Genomic DNA, 19,828 nt, shown 5'->3' with positions numbered 1-19,828 from the left:
TAATTTTCGTTTTATTTTGGTCCCTAGAATCACCTATTAAAATTTTTCCCAAGGGTGATGAACACCCTGTATATCTGTATAGTGTTAAGATTCGTAATTTTTACTCGAGGTAGCGTTATTGTAAAAATTTGCAACTATTTTCATAAAAATTCCGCGAGCGAAAAAGTTTCCTTTTCCTTTCACCAACCCCGGTACGAGAGCCCGAGGATCCCTAACTGACCCAAACCCGGGAAATATGAAAGTCCAAAAAGAGGGGAGGGGGAAAAAGTCGCCGCAACGTGTTAAACACCGGGACGTTCTCGTCTAATTCCTCGAAATGTGGCTCCTTTGATAGAAACGGCAAACAGGGGGGTGGCTAGTAGCTGTTGCAACGTATAAATAATTTGGCAACGGACGGGGAAGTTTCATTCGCGGCGAAACTTTTCGGCCAACGGGCTCGGACTCGCGTTGAGTCTAGCAATTTGCGTTATTAAAAATTCCACCGTTGATTCTTCCTCGTCCGACCGTCCCTTGCCCCCCCCCCTTCCCCCAGGAAACAATTTTTTTCTTCCCCTTTTCTCGCTGACCCTTTTCGTCAGAGTTCGATTTCCTTGCGTTTGGTATCGCTGGTCGAAAATATTTTAATTATTATATGAAATGTTATACGATTAAAGTTTGTTTTCTAATCTTTGTAACTGTTTAAACAGACATTATAACCGATTTCAACTCGTTCGAGGAATATACAGGGTGTTCAGCCACCTCTGTGAAAAATTTTAATGGAAGATTCTAGAGACAAAAATAAAAATACCAATTTGTTGATTGAAGTTCCGTTAAAAAGTTATTAATTTTTAAAGATCCGCCTGTAGAACGGTAATCTGCGAACAGCTGCGTACGCATGATAACGGTTCTCACTCACAAAACTGTAAGGCTATCGATACGCCAGTAAGTAAAGTTTCTCATGCTGAGTGAGAACCACTATCGCATGCACGTAGCTGTTCGCAGATCGCCGTTCTACAGGCGCAATTTTAAACGTTAATAACTTTTTGATGAATCCTCAATCAACAAATTGATACTCTTGATTTTCGTTTTATTTTGACTTCTAGAATCTCCCATTAAAATTTTTCCCAGAGGTAGTCGAACACTCTGTATGCGCTCAGGACCGGCCGCGGACACTTAAGTGGCCATGGTTACTTCGCAGAATTCAACTGAGATAAGAAAAGAGGATAAGTGCGAGTGAGATACAATAGCTGGCACCCGAAACCATATACATACCTACATATGTACAATATATCGACAACGACCGGCGTCAAGTTACGCTCGACACGGTCGCTGTTCGAAGCCGCTTGGCTTCCAAGAATTGTAGTTGAGAGGCAGTAGAAATCTGTCAATTTATCATAGAGGAGAGAAAGCTAGGACGAGCTATAGAGAAATGGAATATAAAATGTTGATTCCTGGCAGACCGACCTGAACGATGTCTCCGAAATCGCCACCCGGTGCGCTGAAGGTGAGCTTGCAGAAGTAAGGCACCTTGTCTTCCTTGGGTCGATGAAGCTCCAGATTGTAGGTTTTGCCCACGTCGCCGTAGTACGTTTTGTTGCAAGCTGCAACAGCAGAGAAAGAAAAGTCTTTCAGTCTCAGTCTCCGGAGGGACAGACGGTTCTTTATGAAAGTATCTCGCTCCGGGATAAAAGCATCGGGCGCAAAAAGACAACCACCTTCTATTGCGCTTTTTATCAGCGCCCGAGTTATTAATAACCGATACGTTATTTTTCTTAGTTATGCCATAGACGACGTATACGAGCAGACCTTTCACCCAATGTATTTTTCCGGCTCATTTTTCTGAGGCTCTAGAGCCCCATTACCATATTCGTGTCACTCGCAATATTACCAACAGATTTAGAAATGAATTTTAATCCCTTCCATAGTCAACTCACAAGTATTTACGCAACACTACAGCTGTTTGCCTATCAATACTAATTCAGTGAATAGTTTCTCAACTGACCGCCATCCATGAGAAGAGGACGCTAAAATCAACTCCGAATTTTCAGGTCGGTATGGCAGTCAGATTGAGCCACGAAAGTCCATAAAGTGAAAGGTCTACTCGTATACCTCGTCTATGGTTATGCTTCCGCGTCGGGAAAATAAATAACACGATCCCCTCTGGTCGTGTCGAACGACTTTATCAACTTTTGTATCGATCGATTATAACATTGCAAGTGACATCTATTACTTCTAAGAACACTGTTCATCCGACCTCTATCAAAACAATTTATTTTAATTATTTTTTTGTAAGGCTGGATTTAACGTTACGGAATTCGTAATTATTATTTATTAACAATTTATGATGAATTTATAGTGTTGAGTAATTCGATTAATATTAAATTTAGATAATATTGTATTATTGTTGGCTCTTGGAGAAGGGATCGAGCTGTCGTCCAAATCCGCTGTAATGAGTTTAACGGGAACACTAGCAGGCAGGAAAAAAAAAATGGTTTCTCGATCAAAGTCCGGGTTGGACGAGAGTTTCCGGGCGCGACGGGCGCATTTCGCGGCCGGCATTGTGTTCGGTTCGATTATCGATCGCGTGTTTATCGAGGGTAATCATCGCGTCGCAGATACCGAGGCTTTCGAAAGGCCCGTCGCTAATTCACGGTAAATACCCGTATCGTTTTTGAAACCTGTCCAACTGAGGATGCCGATAGCCCCCCCCCCCCCCTCACCAGGATTGCTGTGTGTACTCGACTCACTCGAAAACACGATTTCGGGTCGACGAAAATTTTACAGCAACCTTCCCTGGCTCGCACACGGGGTGTCCAAGTTCGAACAAACCACCTATATACGCTATTTTAATTTTAAGACTGGATCGTTTCCCATCCTCTGCTTTGGTCTCGAGGGGTCCCGAAAAACTGAGAAATGGAGGTCATTATCTCGATTTCTATTCGTTGTAACGAAAATTTATGCTACTCGAAAAAGTTTCGTAATTCAATTTGCAATAATTTTTGTTATACACGTTATTACCCTAAATTCAATAGTGAATGAGATATCATAGATTTTATGGACTGGTGCTTCTTTTAACATTTACGTCTTGTGAGACAGTAAAGGCCCAGAATTGGTGGATCGGTATCTCGATTACTATTCACCCTAACGAAAATTTCTGTCCCACATAAAAGTTTCGTAATTCAATTTCCAATAATTTTTGTTAACATACTATTACCCCAAATCTAATAGTAAATGAGATATCATAGATTTTATAGATCGGTGCTCTTAAGATTCACGTATTAGAAGAATTTCGTGATTTCGTGTAGTTTGAAGATTCCTAAACGCTAAATCAGCCCCCTGTGAATCGAAGTTGGCCTATCTGTCGCCAATTATAAACTTGTTTTTTTTCTACGAGGCCTATCGGAATCTCCGGTGGTGTTTGAAAGGAAACCGAAACGCACTCGACGATCAAGTTGCTGTGGCTTCGTATCGCATGCTCTCCGTGCAGAATCACATTGTACAGGACGGGTTGATTACAATACCGGTTCATTGTGGGGCTTCAAGGGCTCATCATAGACGTGTAGGATGGAGATCGGGGGCTACGTTGGTGGGCCAACGCACACCGACGGCGGGGTGAATGGATCGGGAACACAATGCCCGCCATTTCCAGCCATCGGGTCTCACTCCTAATCAGAATCCCAGTTTGCCCGACTAATAGCGCGCCTGAAATCTGGCCGCCTTGCCTTCCACTGTGCCCGCAATACGCCGATGTAACTCGATAGTCGAACAATTTTGCTCGTAAATCGATTCCACCAAGGGAATAATCGGTCCCGTTACTCCTTGTCCCTGTCCAACATCAATCCTATTTCACTTTCTAATTAATTAAACAAACTCTCCATTCCTGACCATTCAACGCGACTATCTTCGTCGTCGAATGCTTCATAAAACATTTTTTTATTTACCAATAGCAAAGTTTATATAATAAATAATTTATACAGAGTATAATCGAAAATTGGGTGACTCTATCTAAGTAAACTTTGTATTTAGTATCGGTATTTTCGGTAACGAATTTTTTTCTCGAAAGTCCGTAGGATTTCCGGAGTATATGTATTCACTAAAAATGATTGTAATTGACCCCCACAACCGAAAATAATTTTTTCAGAACGATATGAAATTTTTTTTTTTCGTCGAAAAATTTGAGTACCTACTCGAATTTTGTTCTCGAAACTACGTAGAATTTCGAGGGTATGTCTATTAACGAAAAATGATTGTATCTGACCCTCAGAACTGAAAATAATTTTTCCAGAATGATTTGAAACCTTTCAATTTTGCCGAAAGATTTCAGCACCTATTCGAATTTTTTCTCGAAAGTGTGTAGGAATTTGGGGGTATGTCTATTTACCAAAAGTGATTGTAATTGACCCCCGCAACCAAAGATAATTTTTCCAGAAGAATTTGAAATTTTTTAATTTCGCCAAGAAGTTTCTGCACCTACCCCTTGTCACCGGCTATCCAATATCCCGTCGTCTAAGGCAGGAATTCACTAGCTTCCTTTCTGCCTTCTTACGACTTTTCTCACTTACTCCACTAGCAGAAGAAGCAGCGCCACAATTATATTGTGAAAAGTCCAAGTGAAATTATTTTTAGGTTAGAACTGGAAACGACTGTGTGGGCCTTTGAACGAACCAAGATTCCATTCTGTCGAGAGTTTCTCGATCTCTACAACGAATTTTGTCGAAGAAGAGGCGCGGGAAAAATGTGTGGAGGCTTCGAATGTGAAAAGGCGCGAGAATGAAGTGCGACCGAGGCCTTTCCGGAACTAATCGGGCCGGCGGGTGTAATTCAATATACGTCGTCGTTAGGTTTAATGACAGGATTCGGTATCGGAAACCGATACGCGGCTCCCGAAGTATTACGAATTCAGCAGGTGCATCTGTTACGTCAAATTACGAAAGTTCCCACCCCCGGGGCTGACTAATGACTAGCATCAACTACTTCGCCGCGTTTCGCGACGCGTACGGACCAATCCCCGCGGTCCGCGAGGATTCTGACGAATGGCGGAGCTTTGTCATTCCCGGCGAGTCGATCGTCTTCCGACCGGCGCGCGCGCGAAAAACAAAAATGGAGGATCCCGTCGTTAATAATTCCCTCGCTTTGGGTTTTCGTCGACGTCTCTCGACCGTCTTTGACGGTCAATTAGGTTCAGAAACTATATAATTAGAGTACTCGAGTGATAGAATACGTTTAATTAAATTGCATCGATGCACAATTTACAGAAATACAAACACAAAGCAAAGTAGACGTCGATGGATTAATTGCATGATTGTAAATTAGAAGTAGGTTCGTTACTGTAATAAACGGTCGTGAACCGTTGGGAATAAGAGAAAATAGCATGATTGTTGAAAATATCAGAAATGTTTTGTACCGTAAACGTTTTAGGTTAACCTCGTAGAATGCGATTGTTCCGTGCTCGTTCTCGTATTATTATGTTAATACGTACTTATATAGATTTAGTTGTAACGTCACAGGATTCAATAGACGTTCTGTACTATCCGTCCATTGTTGTGAAACCTCCGTGTTTCCTTTGTTTCAACGGAGGGGCCACATTATTACCAAGCATGACTTCACAAAGCACGTTTGTAAGATCCACACTGGGTATGAAAATTAATTGCAACTTTGGTACAGCTCTCCATAATGGTGTATTTCTATTATTCTTCGCTCTCGATTATTTCAAATTTTAGTGAGATTTATTTAAACGTATATTTTTACTCTTTTCTATTTTTATGGGTTAACGGAATCAAACGATTCTTAATTTCTAATAATTTTATTTTCCATTTTATTATTATAAAATTAATCGTCAAAATGGAGGACGCAAAATTGTGGAAATAAACGTAAGGACATATTTGTTTCGACTATGATAGAAAATAGTTAAAAATTCAAGTTGTAAAATATGTTTGAAATACTTGTTATTTTTAGAAATATTAAGCATCGTAGTATTTTTCCCCCTAATGAAATGTAAGTAGTATTTAAAATTAACCGCGCGAAACACAGTGGAGGAAGATATTATACGGGAGAATTCGGACCTTTCGACCCGGTTTTCACGGCGTCGTCGCGATAAATCCTCGACAGGTGACTCGGTCTCCGGGGCTACTTCCGCGGCTAATATTTTAGTATCTAATAAAATATGAAGTCCCAGCGCCGAGTGGTTTTCCATTTATCGCGTGGACGATTACGACGCCCGCGAGACGCGCGAGCTTAAATCACGGATCGCCGCCATCGACGTTAAACTCGAGGCAGAAAGCCAAGTATTTCGTGTCACGTTTGTGCCACTGCAACCATAACCTCCAACCTGGCCATCGTATTTCTTCCTCTAGACTCGGTAGATTCCAGCTTAGGCTGGATAAAGAAACCGCCCATGAATTATCGACATCCCATTAGGGGGATCCCATGAATCGTTTCTTTGTCATACTTTCTCTAAACTGTACGTTTTTATAATCTTATTCAGACAATATCCAATGGTGATATTCAAACAACAATCTAACTGCAATTTTCTATGTAAAGTCCAATAAAAATAATTATTTATAACTTACGAAGAATTTTCTCTATAGGGTCAGAAGGAGGAAACAGAAAAACACAGTTAAGATGTCTAAAAATGATATCTGTCGCAAAGAACTCGATAAATCAAACAGAATAGCCTATTTGTAATTTCCTGTATTGTTTCAAGCCCGATAAAAATAATTATTTTAAACCTCCTATTTCGAAAATCTATTTTTCTCTCCTATATATTATCGATCACGAAGGGTAAAAGAAGGAAACAGGAAAGCTTTCCAACTTTCTATTCAAAATATATATATATATATATTGTTACCGATTTCAGGATGCGGAGGTGGAGATAAGAGATCGAACGAAGGGAAGAAACGAGGTTTTATTGCGCGCCGCGGGTCGCGAAAAATAAACGCCGCTTATCCAACCAGAAACACGTATCTTGCGATTGCGAGAGCTCGACAGGCCAATGGAGGACGCCGGAGACGAATGGGTAGATAAGTGGAGATAAAGAAGAACGTGTAGCGACTGAATAAATCGTGTCGCAGCTCGTATTCAGCGCTGCTCGGTTCGTTACGCCGATGTAAGGGTGCAGACTCGTCCCCGCGCCTCGTAAAGCCACGTTTCTGCTTACGAAACATGCGAACTTTAACTGTTTCCACCACACCCGGGGCTTCCAAGGCCTCGATTCTGATTGGTCGAGTCACGGAACGCACCGATATTAAAACACACTTCGTTCGGGAATTATATTTAAACTCTATCCTGAATCTCCTTCGAACCTGTCTTCGACTTATCGAAACTCACGATCGATCGTCCGTTGGAAACGTTCCGAGGTTCGACTATCGATCGACTCGTCGCCATTACAAGGGTGAGTATTCTCAAAAAATCGATACTTCTCGATTTCTCGACCTTCTCGAGAATTAAGAATAGTTGTTATTTACAAACAGGAATATTTAACGGTTCAATCTAACCACTTGTTTCCTTTGTAACATTTTTATTTTAAAGAAACGTTATACGTTTGAAAGCATCGATCATCAGTGACCATCACGACTCTAACCATACGACTAAACCATAGAAAGTTCGGTGCTGACTCCATCAGTAAATTTGCATAGGGATTTTAATTAAAAATTTAACTTTGTTGGCTCTCAGAATTTTGAAATTTCCTATTTGTTCGATGCTTTTTGACTATCGAAGGGACGAAAAATGTAAAAAAAAAATGGATTCTTAAAAAGTCCTCTTGAATCTTTTCGACACCCTCTGGAAGCCTGTTGAGCGCATCCGGTCTCTTTTCTCGGCGACGACCGCCGCGAATCCGGTTCCTCCGAAGATCCATTTGCAAGAGAGATGTACGGATGTCACGAGGGAAGCCAATAGAAGCCGGGCGTGCGATCAGTGGCCTATCAAACGGAGTGGTTTTGCGGCTTCTCCGCAGAATAGAGAAAGAAAATCATTCAAGGGGCGTTTGATCGTGATAGAACTCCTCGCGAAATATATCTACGATCGTTTGGCTTCCGTTCTTGTCGCGCGATTGATTTCTCGTTTTCAATACATCGGTCGAACGATTCCAACCGTCCCTGGTTTTTAAACCTCTGTATATCCGCGGAGATTCGTTAAGAAAATTTCCATTTCGAATTTCCCCCACCTATCTTCCTTCTCGATTCGTTTCAATTCAAATTACGCTTTTACGCGGTCCAGACTTTTACGGGGATGATTATAAACGCGAAATTGTTCTGTTTCGTGGTCGTCTCGCCGCGCAGTTTCGCGAAATCGGTTTGCGTTTAAAATTAAATACGCGGATCTGTCGGCTAGATGGCGCGCCTGAGTCGACGCCGGAGCAACGGAGAAATTAGGAAAACGTAGTTGGAAATGGGTATTGAACCCGAAACAGAACTTCCGAGCGTCGTTCTACCTGGCGTGTCGCCAATCGCGAATCGGCTCTACTTGGCAACTGCCGTCCGACTGCAGCGTTTAAACGAAACAACCTGACGTTTTCCAAAACTGCCGAGTTCAAAACTCGGCTCCGTCGTCTTTCGACGTCGTTCGAACAGAAAAACAAACGACCCACCGCTACGCTACAGTTAGGTTACCAACGACTTGAATGCAATTCGAAACGACATTTTGTACCATTTCTTAGTCACTGTTTGAGAGCACGGAAACACATAATTAATGAACTGTACATAATGAGGTTAGGTGGAAGGTTCGCGGAAAATGAAAATTGTGCAAATATTTTAATCAAAGTGATCACAGTTTATTTTAAAATGAGAAATTTACTGATGAGAAGAACGTTAACGTGCAATAAAAAATGATCTCTGAACAATTGAACAACATTGTATTCAACGACACATCGCAATGCGGACGGTTCGAACACTATTAGGACAATGGCCGTGATCTTGGCCACCATGAGGCATCGATCAACTGGCCCCAGGATCGATGCTGCCATTGAGCGTCATAGTGGACAAGACGCTAATTAATTCTCGGAACAGTCACTAACGCGTAATATACACGTGGAAATAAAACTCTGCATCGTTTGGTACAACATTGATTCTTGCAATCTTTTATGTCTACAGAAACCTTCGTAATAATCGATGTAAGTAAAGAAATTGTAAAGTCGCGGAATATTTAGTTCCTTCGCGACGAGGAATAAGGGGTTGGCGGTTAATGAACCAGGAATCGAGGCGTGGAGGGGGCGAAGCAACCCCGTGGGCGCATTCCCATTGACAACGATGCGTTCTCCTTCGCAGCTCGTCCTCGTCCGTTTGTCTGCGCGGGCTGAAAGGCGTCGAGCACTCGTCGACGACGCCGACACGTTGCAAATTGTGCGCAGATGCCGCCATCGGGGGACGCGAAAACCCACATCCCCCTCCTCTTCGCCACGCACACACGCTCTTTTCCCCCCTTTTCGTCTGCCGTCGTTTCCTTTTCCACCCTTTTCTCTCCCGTCGTAGACCCCAATTCTGCTCCCGACCGAACGTTCTCGATAAAACCGAATCTCGGGAGCCGAGATTTCGTTGACCGTAGTTTCTCGGGTCTAGGGAATTTCTTTTGTTGCTTTTGGGACTATAAAATCACCACAAGCTTTCTCTTTGCAACGAACCCTTTAAAATTGATGCATAATTTTTTCTCGTAGAATTATGAAAAACGAGACTGATTTAAGAAAAATTTTTCTAATTCAAATTACTCCCGGAAGTTTAATATTTTTTTTACGGAATCAAAACGAATTCGAATTCTATTAATTATTTTTTGTAATGATAAAGCAATGGGAGGAGAATTCGGACGATTTTACGGCGTCTTAATGACCATTGGTGGAACATTTCGACTATCGATCGACCGCACGATAGCTCGAATAGTATTAATTTTCATTTAAATCGTTCGATCCATCGAATTCAGGCGCACGTTCGGCTTTAAACCGCTCGTTGTCCGGGTAAACGGATCACGAGTCTCCCGTTGCAGGGGTAAGCTGACGCGTATGAATTTAAATGCATTTCCATGGAAATGTATATTTTTCGAAACGTTCCGTGCAACTTCAAGTCCGTGACGCAACGGTCGATAAAAGATTCGCTTCGCCTCAAATCCCTGATATCTTCTCAATCCCGATTGGAAATGTTCTCATCCCTCGCGTACAGGGTGGTCTGTGACAAACAAACCACTTTACTATTTTCAAGAAGATATATAATAAACGAATTAATATCCAAGATTACTAGAAGTACCGATTAATATTATTCGAAACGACTGTTTTGAAATTATTATTTGAAATAAATTTTAAGTTAAGTGGGACGCTACTTATAATAAAGACGCTACTATTATTATTATTTGGTATTAAGATTTTTCTATTGCAGTAAAGAATGCCTGTTACCTAAAAGTGCCAGTATAAATAGGTCGTTAATAGACCACGTTTTAATATTCGCGAGAAAAAATATGAAGGAGACAGAGTATCGTCAATTCAGGGAGTATCTGTAACCCAGCGGCGTAGAAATTCTGGGAAAATAAAGAAACAAATTCGAAATTTTATAAAACAGTACCGGTGTAAATAATTTATAAATTAAATTTAACAAAACTTTACAAATGTGTACAAAAAGTTTTAACGATTAGAGCAAGAAAAAAAAGGGTAGGGAATGAATTTTGAAACAGTTGTTTTTTATTAACAATCCAATAAAACCAAACACAAATGGAACTTAAATTTTATCAACAGAGTAAACTGTTCGAGGATTGATAAAAAAAATTCAACATGGCGACGATAACGAAAGCGTCCGATATTAAAAGCAAAATCAAATTTTCTGCAAAATTCTAGAAGCTTTCGATTACGTTGAATGTAAGAAAATGGAAAAAATTGAAACGTTTGGGAGTAGTTCTTAAACACCCTACCAAAGGGTTGAAAGGAATTACATAAATTTTAGCCCCGCTGCGATCCAAGATTCGAACCCGCGGAAAGTTTCTATTTTATTTACCCCAGTAGGGTAAAAAAGTTGTGCACCACTGTAGCGGGACAGAAGCGCTGAGGAAGAGGGATGAACGCAGCGGAGGGTGGCTGCTGCGAAGGAATTCGTGAATGCCAGAACGGAACGGCAGGTTGGTTTGACCCAAATGCCTGGCCGGTTGGCTTTCAGCCAGTTCTCTGTGTCTGCACACTCAGCATCGAGGCCTTTTACTTATATTTTTTTTCCACCCCTTCGATGGCGCGCGAGGAAATGAACGGGGGCGGATCGCGAACCAGGACGATATCAATTTCCATTCACCGATGAATTAATCGGTTGCCAGTCGGTTGCGTCGCGCCTATTCGTTGTCAGGCTCTCCGAAGGGCGCGTAAACATCGCTGATGGGGAATTAAATTTGCTTTTATACGAGGGTTTGCCGTTGAAATTAATGACAGAAATCGTGGTATTACAACCTAGCCGCTGGGACGACCCATCAGAGACGATCGTACGCGACAGTATCCATTTATAAATTTATTTATTTTACGGGGATACTGTGTAAACGTGAAAAATGAGCCGATAAATTACTGGGGGTTGAACACTGGTCGCGAATCAATTTATATATATTTATATTTAGCTTATTCGTAGCCCAGAAACTGTGGTTGGTTGAAGAAAAATAAAATAATTTTAATGTAGATTTCTGTTTTATAATTTTACAATCGACAAATGTAGGGAGCTTTAAAGTTCTCTGTTACGATTATTGTGTAGCAAGCGTGCAGAACCGATTCAAATTTACCGCGCAAAATCGCAAAGCACGGCGTCAGCCAATCGGAGAAGTTTTTCGAAACGCCGATTAGAATAGCTTCGATCGACAAGTCGAAGCGAAAGTCTGTCATCGAAACGATTGTCTTTTCCGTGTAACGGTAATAAAGTTTGCGAGAAAGTGATTTTGAGTTGAAACTCGGTCGTGAATTAAATATGCAGGACGAAATCAGCTGCGACGATCCGCAGTTTATGAATATGTTGGAATCCTGCCTACTCGCGGAGGTTAAGGCAGCCAAGCAGACGTTATTAGGTAAGAAAAGTTTAAAATATTAATAAATAGTGTGCAAAATATATGTTTAATGCGTAGAGAAATAATAAATCTAGGTCTCCAGAACGATGTAAAGGATTTCAAGTCAAAGGTGCAGTCGCAATTGAAAACGAGGAAGGAGCTAAAGGAGGCGGTGCAAAATGCGCAGGAAAACATAACGAGTCTTACTGCCTCTTTGAACAAGTACGCGCAGAACAGTGGTTCTCAATCACTTTCATACGAATTCACATTAAACGATAGCTCCTTTACCAATATTTATTACATTTTCTGATCTACTTTCAATATTCATGACAGAGAAAACAAGACTATCAGCGAAATTTCCAGTAGAATGCAGCTAATGTCGGGTAACTTGGACAGTGATTACAAGATCATGATGTTAGAGACCGAACGATACGATAATATTCTCAAGGAGTACGAAAATACGTGGCAGATGTATCAAGTGCATAAATTTTATTTGATTTTCTTTTATTCGATATTCTGAATTTTTCCAAAGATCCCCTTTCCCCTCTAATTTTTATACTTTGATTGCAATGACCGTTATCCAGGCAAAGTACGAACAGTTTCCACTAGCGAAGGTCAGAATGGAAGAAAAGGTCAAACTGGAGAAGCTTTCCATCCAGAAGATGGTAGTCGACTACAAAATTAACGAGATAAAGAAAATGTCGAGTCAACGCGACCGCATCACGTGGTTGAGAATGCGCGGGAGGATAGTCGAACTTGCCAGTACGATTGTCAATTATAGACAGCTCGAACAACAATTAACAGATTTGGAGAAATGTGTCAGTGATCGCAAAGAGGATCTAAATGCCATAAACAACGAGGTTTACACTTTTATTTTTCACCCTTGCAACCAATAGTCCTAAGCCTTACAACTTGGTCTATAATTAATATTTTCGAAAATTATGTACTTTATACTTTCCATCTAAACACAATGACTAATCGAACAAAATTTTATCTTGATCGGATAAAGATAGTACGAGCTACAGGGTCACAAACACACAGATCTTGAATTTTCTATCAACGATTCCAGATCGCTGTGCGTACGAAGATGGCAGAAGAAGAGAGGAAGGTTCGTGCCATGAAACTGCTGGAAATGCCACCCCCAACTGTTCACTTCGCCCAGATGCGGACGATTTACGAGGACAGATTGAAGACTAGCTTCGCGGACGGTTGGAAACGGAATTTGGACAATTTTGGTTATAATAGTCTTCAATTTTTGTAATTTATCAAAAACATTTACGAACTTACTTCCAGACGAGTTATGATTCTACATTCGTACCTTAATGCTCGCCATTTAAATCCGAAACACCCTTTATAATAATAATTTGTTTTAAAATTCGTTTAAAACCGACGTTTCCAAATATTAATCACATTTTGTGTTATGTGGTATTGGAAACTTCGAAAAACCACAGAAAAGAATGTAGATCTTTTATACCCATAAGACAAAAAGGAATTATTAACACCATAAGAGTATGGTGAGACGTTGGCTGAGCGAGTAGGACGACTAACTAGTAATCCGAAGATCGCGAGTTTGAAACCCCAGTAATCCTCCGTGCGCCAGTTTTTTCTGGATTTCTAATAATCATTAATACTTTATGAATTCAAAACTATTATAATTATTCGAAAAATACGAGGATAAACTTTTTCAAATTTCATTCGAGAACAATTTGAATACAGAATGAATTAGATATAGTAAAAAAAAATTTGTCCATCGATTCCAGATTCTATGTCGGTGGACACGGTGATGCTAGAAGAGATGTGCCTACACGACGAGAGTGACTCCTCCATGCTCCCCATTCGACGGTCGCACATTCAAAGCAGCAGCAAGAGTGGTGGTAGTAGCGACGCCGCGAGTCCTTATCCAGCCCACGAGGAGAAACCGGAACGCGAGAATGCAAGCACTACTAGCGAGACGGACGGAAACGCGGAACAGGAAGCGATCGACACGATCGAAGAACGGGATCATCGAATGGACCACCAAGAGGAGGAGGTCCAGCCAGGAAATACTAAGCAATCCATGTCGTCGAGCAAAGATAAACGTTCGGCGAACGAGAACAAATCCCGCGCGGAAGAGGAAGACGTTTCGACGTTGAAGAGGATGAAGCTGATCGAGGATGTGTTACCGGCCTCGACTTCGAGAGAAAGGCAAATGGAAAAGAAGACGGTCGAAATACGTTGCAGCGTATCACCGATGCCCAAGAGACAGGGCAGTTTTAATGTCCCACGTTCGTCCAACTATAACTTCCGCGCAAACAACAACGTATCTGGTCCGAAAGGCAGTAGATTGGTCGAATTAGCATCGTCTGGTCCGAGAATCTCGAAGATCGAGTCGGTTCGTTGCAACGTATTGCAAAGGAAGAAGATGATGATGGATCTGGACGATCCTGCTCCTTCGAGTACGCTCGATTAGATAAAGAACGGCCAGATTTTGCATAATTGAGAGTGAGAAACGACGAACTTCCTTATGTATCGAAATAATTCAGTGCGTAAATAACTTTCCTTGTATGCTTACATAGACCAGAAAGTAAAAATGCTGGGGCAATCTGACTTGGAATCGTATGCCAACTGCCGTGGGGTCGAATTTTAGCCGTTAGAAGAGCAAAAAGGAAAGGCAGACACTCGCCTTCTTTCTCGATTTCCCGAAGTTGTATAAAGTTACACGAAGTTGTTCACGTACATGTGACTCTTGCGGTAGTATATGTCTGCCATCCCCACCACTCCGTTAGACGCTAAAGAAGTTCGTCGTTTCTAACGTCGACGTCGATGCACTCAATTATGCCTGATCTGGCCACACTGGTCCCAAGTATTTGGAAAATACAAGCCAGAGGCGAGCTTAATTTGAATCGTTCAAACAATCTTGGTTGTATTCTTACTTAAGTACAGTATTATATTTGAGTAGTCAATTCCTTCTCAAATGTTCAAGCTGTTTTCGGCTCGAAGAAACGAGTTTTGTCTTAGTACGAACGTTCCAAGTACTCGGACAGCTCCCAGATAGAGACGACTCGAGTTTCCGACGCGAATAATAATGCCTATCTGTTCTAAAAGGTAGTCGCTTGGACCTTCCATCTCCGAGTCCCAGCGTTGAGAATATGGCGAAGCTTCGTTACAACGTGTCGCCACTGACGAAGATAGCGCCGAACAATCGCAATCCGTCCGGTAGGTTCTCAATTATGGTTCCCGATAAGACCAACTCCGGTTTCCGCGCGAATAACAATGCATCTGTTCCGAAAGGTGGTTTGGCTGAACGGGCTGGATCTTCGAGCCAAATGATCGCGAAGATCGGACCGGATCGTTACGCGTCTCCGACGACCAAGCCGAATTTGGCCAATTCTAATCTCTCTATGTTCACTACGGGCCACTTCGAATACTCTGATAATAGCAATATCAGCTTTTTCGTCAACAATAATTTACCGGATCTGAAAGGTACCGTTAAACTCCTCGTAATCCCTCTTATGGCACTAATGTATTCACAGCTTATACAAACAAATGGAATAGACGCATAATTAGTAAACAAAATAGAACAGATCTTACGCTATTGTTTAAATTACACAAGATAACGAGTAATTAAGAGGGATTATTCTACGGTTAAATAAATATCAAATTCCTGACGAATAGCGACATAATGTTTTCTGTTCTTTTCCATGCTGTCAGGTGATCAAATATCATTATACGAGGAATCGGTTCGCGACTACTGCGAGTGTTCGAACATAGCGACGCCTCGGGAGAACACTCCGATGGACCCAGAAGTGAAGAATGCCGCAAAATTACCACCTCTAAACAGCGAACAAAATTTCCCACGTAATTATAGTATTTTTAATTTATTTTTTTGTTATTTCTCAGAGACTACTTTACTTTTTTTCTGGTCTCGTTTGATATTATTATTTTCCACAAAACCACGTTAAATAAATTTTTACAAATCTCGTTACGGTTTCCTCGTTATAGAATTCGACTTCAGCAACATAATGAAGAAGAACGCGGAGCGAAAGCATCTCTTCTAGCCAGTTTCTTCTCGAAAACGACTTGTTTCGCGATAAAATTGAGGGAGCCGAATTTCTTTTCCCCGGCCAAGCAACGGGACTTGGAAGACGTTCGTTTCTGGGCGGGGCGGCCGCTAAATAATATTCGAGCGAAATTACGCGTACTTCGCGTGAAAGCTCGCGGAGCACCGTAATTTCTACCCTCCGTCTGGTGAAAAGCGCCCAGAGGGGAAGGGGGTTGGAAGTTGGGCCGCTCGCTTCCGCCCCGAGGAGCCCGGGAAAAGGAAACATGAAAGACGCAGGACGGAGAAAAAAAATGGAGGCGGAACAGAAGCAGCGGGGACGGGGGAGATCCTAGTCGTCACCGACGGACAGAGACAGAAAGAGCACTCAGCCCGACGACTGGGAAAGTAGGTCCTTTAAAGCGCCCCTTTGTGAGCCACTCTTTAAAGACCATTGCCACCGACATTTAATCTTCGTCTGGATGTTTATGAATTATTTAAGAGATTGCGTGGGACGGCGGAAGACGGGACGATCGAATCCCGGTAGGGAAGAAAATAACGTTGCTCGTTCGTTAGGGTGGCGTAATTGTTACTCGCTCGAATTAACCCCCCACGGATAAAGTCGGCCGTGTTCTGACGCGTTTTCTTGCTGGGACTTCCGGTTCCATTGCGGACGTTGAATATTTGGTTTCAATTTGTGTATTAATTTACGAACGTACTGGATTCTGGTACAGTTAACCCACCTGTAACACGGTGTTATATATAGGGTTGAATATTAATAACGACAAACGAGTATAAATAGGTTCTAAAAATCTAGTTTATTTGGCAAGAATGAAGGATCTATTTATGTGAACTATTATTTGTACTTATACAGGGTGTTTAGCCACCCATGGGAAAAGTTTTAATGGGAGATTTTAAAGGCCAAAATAAAACGAAAATTTTGATTTTCTTTGATCTTGATTTTCGTCTTATTTTGACCTCTAGAATCACCCATTAAAATTTTTCCCAGGTATGGCCGAACACCCTGTATAGTTATCGAGAGAAATATTAATTGTTGAAATACCGGGGCCTTTCGATGGCAAAATTGTAATTTTTATGTTTAATTCGAAGATTCGAGCGAGTCTGGATGAAAATTTTCCTCCCATTCTTGACGGTGGCTTTTCGAAACAACCACTTTGCCGTTTGCAAAAGACCCGGCAATGGGGGATCGTTAAGCTGTTTTAAACGAAACCATCGAAGCAAGGTGGAAAGTTCCGGGAAAACGCGATAATTCCGTAACAGAGCTGAAAATAAATTTCCTTCGTCCTGGTCTTTCTCCTTCGAGAACTTGTCCGGAGGAAGACGCGCGGGGAATGCGGCTCGAAACGTAATAGGCAACTTCTTAATAAAAGTTGATGCACTCCAGCCCCCGTCGTCCCACCACCCCTGCGCACTTTTCCTTCTCGCGTTTAATTACTTTAACCGGGTATAATTGATATAAATTAACTCGACTCGCGGGGAAAGGGAGAATATCGTTCGTGCAACGCCGGAAGAATACGAAAGTTTGTTATTACCTATCGTAACTCCCTACCCCTCTACCCTATCCCGCCCCCCACCTCGCCCCACCCCCACCCCCCACCCTGAGGGCAACTTTTAGTTATGAATGCAGTTTATGAAAGTGGTCGTGTTCGACTCGCAAGCTCTAGCGATATATTGCCAACCGTCTGGCTCGCTTTCGAACTTTCTGGAGGGGGAAGAAACCTCCTCCCCACCCCCGATAAAAATAAATCGGAGAATTTAATAAAAAGAAGAGAGAAAACCGAGCGAGGGGGCATAGAAGGCTCAAGAAAATTCATAATTCCGCGCTCTACCGTCCCCCGATGAAAAATGGAGGACCTAGCGCTGCAATCGGGGTCGTCTTCCTTTAAAGAAGATAGCCCGCCCGTAATCTTCAAAGCAACGTTTTCTCGTTAATATTCGTTCAGCTTACGCGTTTCGCGGAACTCAATTATCTTGATGCACTCTTCGACAATCTTCACAAGAATCTCGGAGATTTATAATTTTCATAACCGACATCAACCCTTGGAAGAAGACATCCGGAGAGTTAGGTTTAACACGACTTGCGCGACGGTCACCGGTGACCGACAGATTATAACTTGCAAATCCCTTAATATTAAAAAATTCTTGATACTGGTAAAACTCTACTGCTATAATTGACACCAACCCTCGGAAGAAGGCATCCGGTGAGTTAGGTTTAACACGATTTGTGCGACGGTGACCGATGACCGACAGGTTATAACTTGTAAATCCTTTAATATTAGAAAATTGTTGATACTTGTAAAATTATAACGCTATTCAAATAAAAAAGCTGTAAAAATAAGTATATATTTATTTTTCATATAATTACAACGAACTTGACACAAAAGATTCTTTGTTTATATTTAAGATTCAGGTTTTTGTTTATCAAACTTTTCACCAAACTATCAGTTTTATTTATTTTTGCGCCCATTTGCTACACCGCTGGGACGCTCGTTCGTTGGTTTATCGGATCCAGGCGAGTCTTCCATCGTTTTATCAGCCCTCCACCCTTTCTGCCCGCCCCCGGGCGCATTAAGTAATAAAAACGGCGCACCGTTAACATTCGAATCGTGCAACGCGTCGCGTTTTACGACTCGCGGTTGAATTACGATCGGTCCCGTATAAAAATGGCGGACGCGTAGCCGCCCGGAGTCAGCTCCTGAGAAAACGATCTTCCACGGTGTGGCGTTTGATTCGATCGTTCGAATAGATTTCGCGTAAATAGAATCGTTCGATCTAAGATTGAGTGGCGAACGACACGCCGCAGGAAACTGCCAGATTTATTTGACGAACGTTCTGTTTCGCCGCAGAAATGGCGTAACAGAGAATGGGAAAGGGAGAGACTCGATTCCTCAGGGCGCCTCCTCCGCGAACCGTGAATTTTACTCGAGGGTCCGCTTCGTTTAATCCAGCCAGACCACGAGTCGCGAATATTAAGCCTCTAAGCTCCTCGTTTATAATCGCGCGACATTTTCTGCGGTTGCCAACGAGCGACAGTTAGGGGGTTGCGTCGTAGACAATACTGGATAACCAAAGGGGTTGGCGTCTTAGCGTTTCCTCGTGGATTCGCCGCGTGGAAACTCCTAAACCTAACAGGCTGCGTTTAATAACAGAGTCGATTCTCAAAATTTTGATATTTATTTAAATAACAATCGATAAACCACTTGATTTTTATTTGTAATAAATTTAAACATAACCCTCTGTAGCGCAAACTAAATATTTCCGAAACAAATTCTACGATACGACAAATAGTAATAAAGAGACATAACATTGAATGTAAATATATTTAAAAAGTCACTATCTCTAAAAAAAATATACGACCTTGAAACGACCTTGAAAACGTCTTCAAAAGGCAGTTTCAGTCCCCCCCTTAAAATACCAAAAGCTTCGTTTACACGATTTCTCATCTTCGATATTTTATTTACGATCGAATTTCCCGCGTAAAGTTTTTTTCTTTTATCAAAGCTCTCGAAAGAGACGGGGCGCGCCATTAATTATTCCATCCACCATCCTAAACGGGCAAATATTTTTCCTAGCGCGACGCGGAAACAAAACTTACCTCGAGAGCTCTCTCTTCGAAGCACGGAATAAAAGTTGTACGTATAATTGAAGGGGTTGCAAAGCCCGTCGACTTACTTTCCGCGGAAAAGGAATTCGAGAAACGTCCGCCCCGGGGGTTAAATTCCAGTTTACTTTTCGATTTAGACCCGGACGCGTTTCGAAAGAATCAATCGTCCGGGGGCTTGGCTTTCCTTTCGATGATCGAATCCTTCGGAGCTTCTCGGAATG

The 19,828-nt window shown here is 41.9% G+C and overlaps 1 protein-coding gene across 1 annotated transcript in view; it reads right to left on the bottom strand.

The window, feature by feature from the left end:
• The window catches only part of LOC122397583, a 188,650-nt gene that overhangs the window by 16,635 nt on the left and 152,187 nt on the right, over positions 1-19,828 (bottom strand). Inside the window, exon 5 of the mRNA XM_043396840.1 lies at positions 1,444-1,580. Coding sequence (XP_043252775.1) covers positions 1,444-1,580 — 137 coding nt within the window. The remainder of the gene's footprint in view (positions 1-1,443; positions 1,581-19,828) is intronic.

This window comes from Colletes gigas, unplaced genomic scaffold (genome assembly GCF_013123115.1).
Source record: "Colletes gigas isolate AHSC1104 unplaced genomic scaffold, ASM1312311v1 Colletes_gigas_Sc00009, whole genome shotgun sequence".
In the NCBI taxonomy this organism is placed as follows: Eukaryota; Metazoa; Arthropoda; class Insecta; order Hymenoptera; family Colletidae; genus Colletes; species Colletes gigas.
The sequence above is the reverse complement of the archived record's forward strand: the minus strand, read 5'-3'. Positions and strand labels throughout refer to the sequence as shown.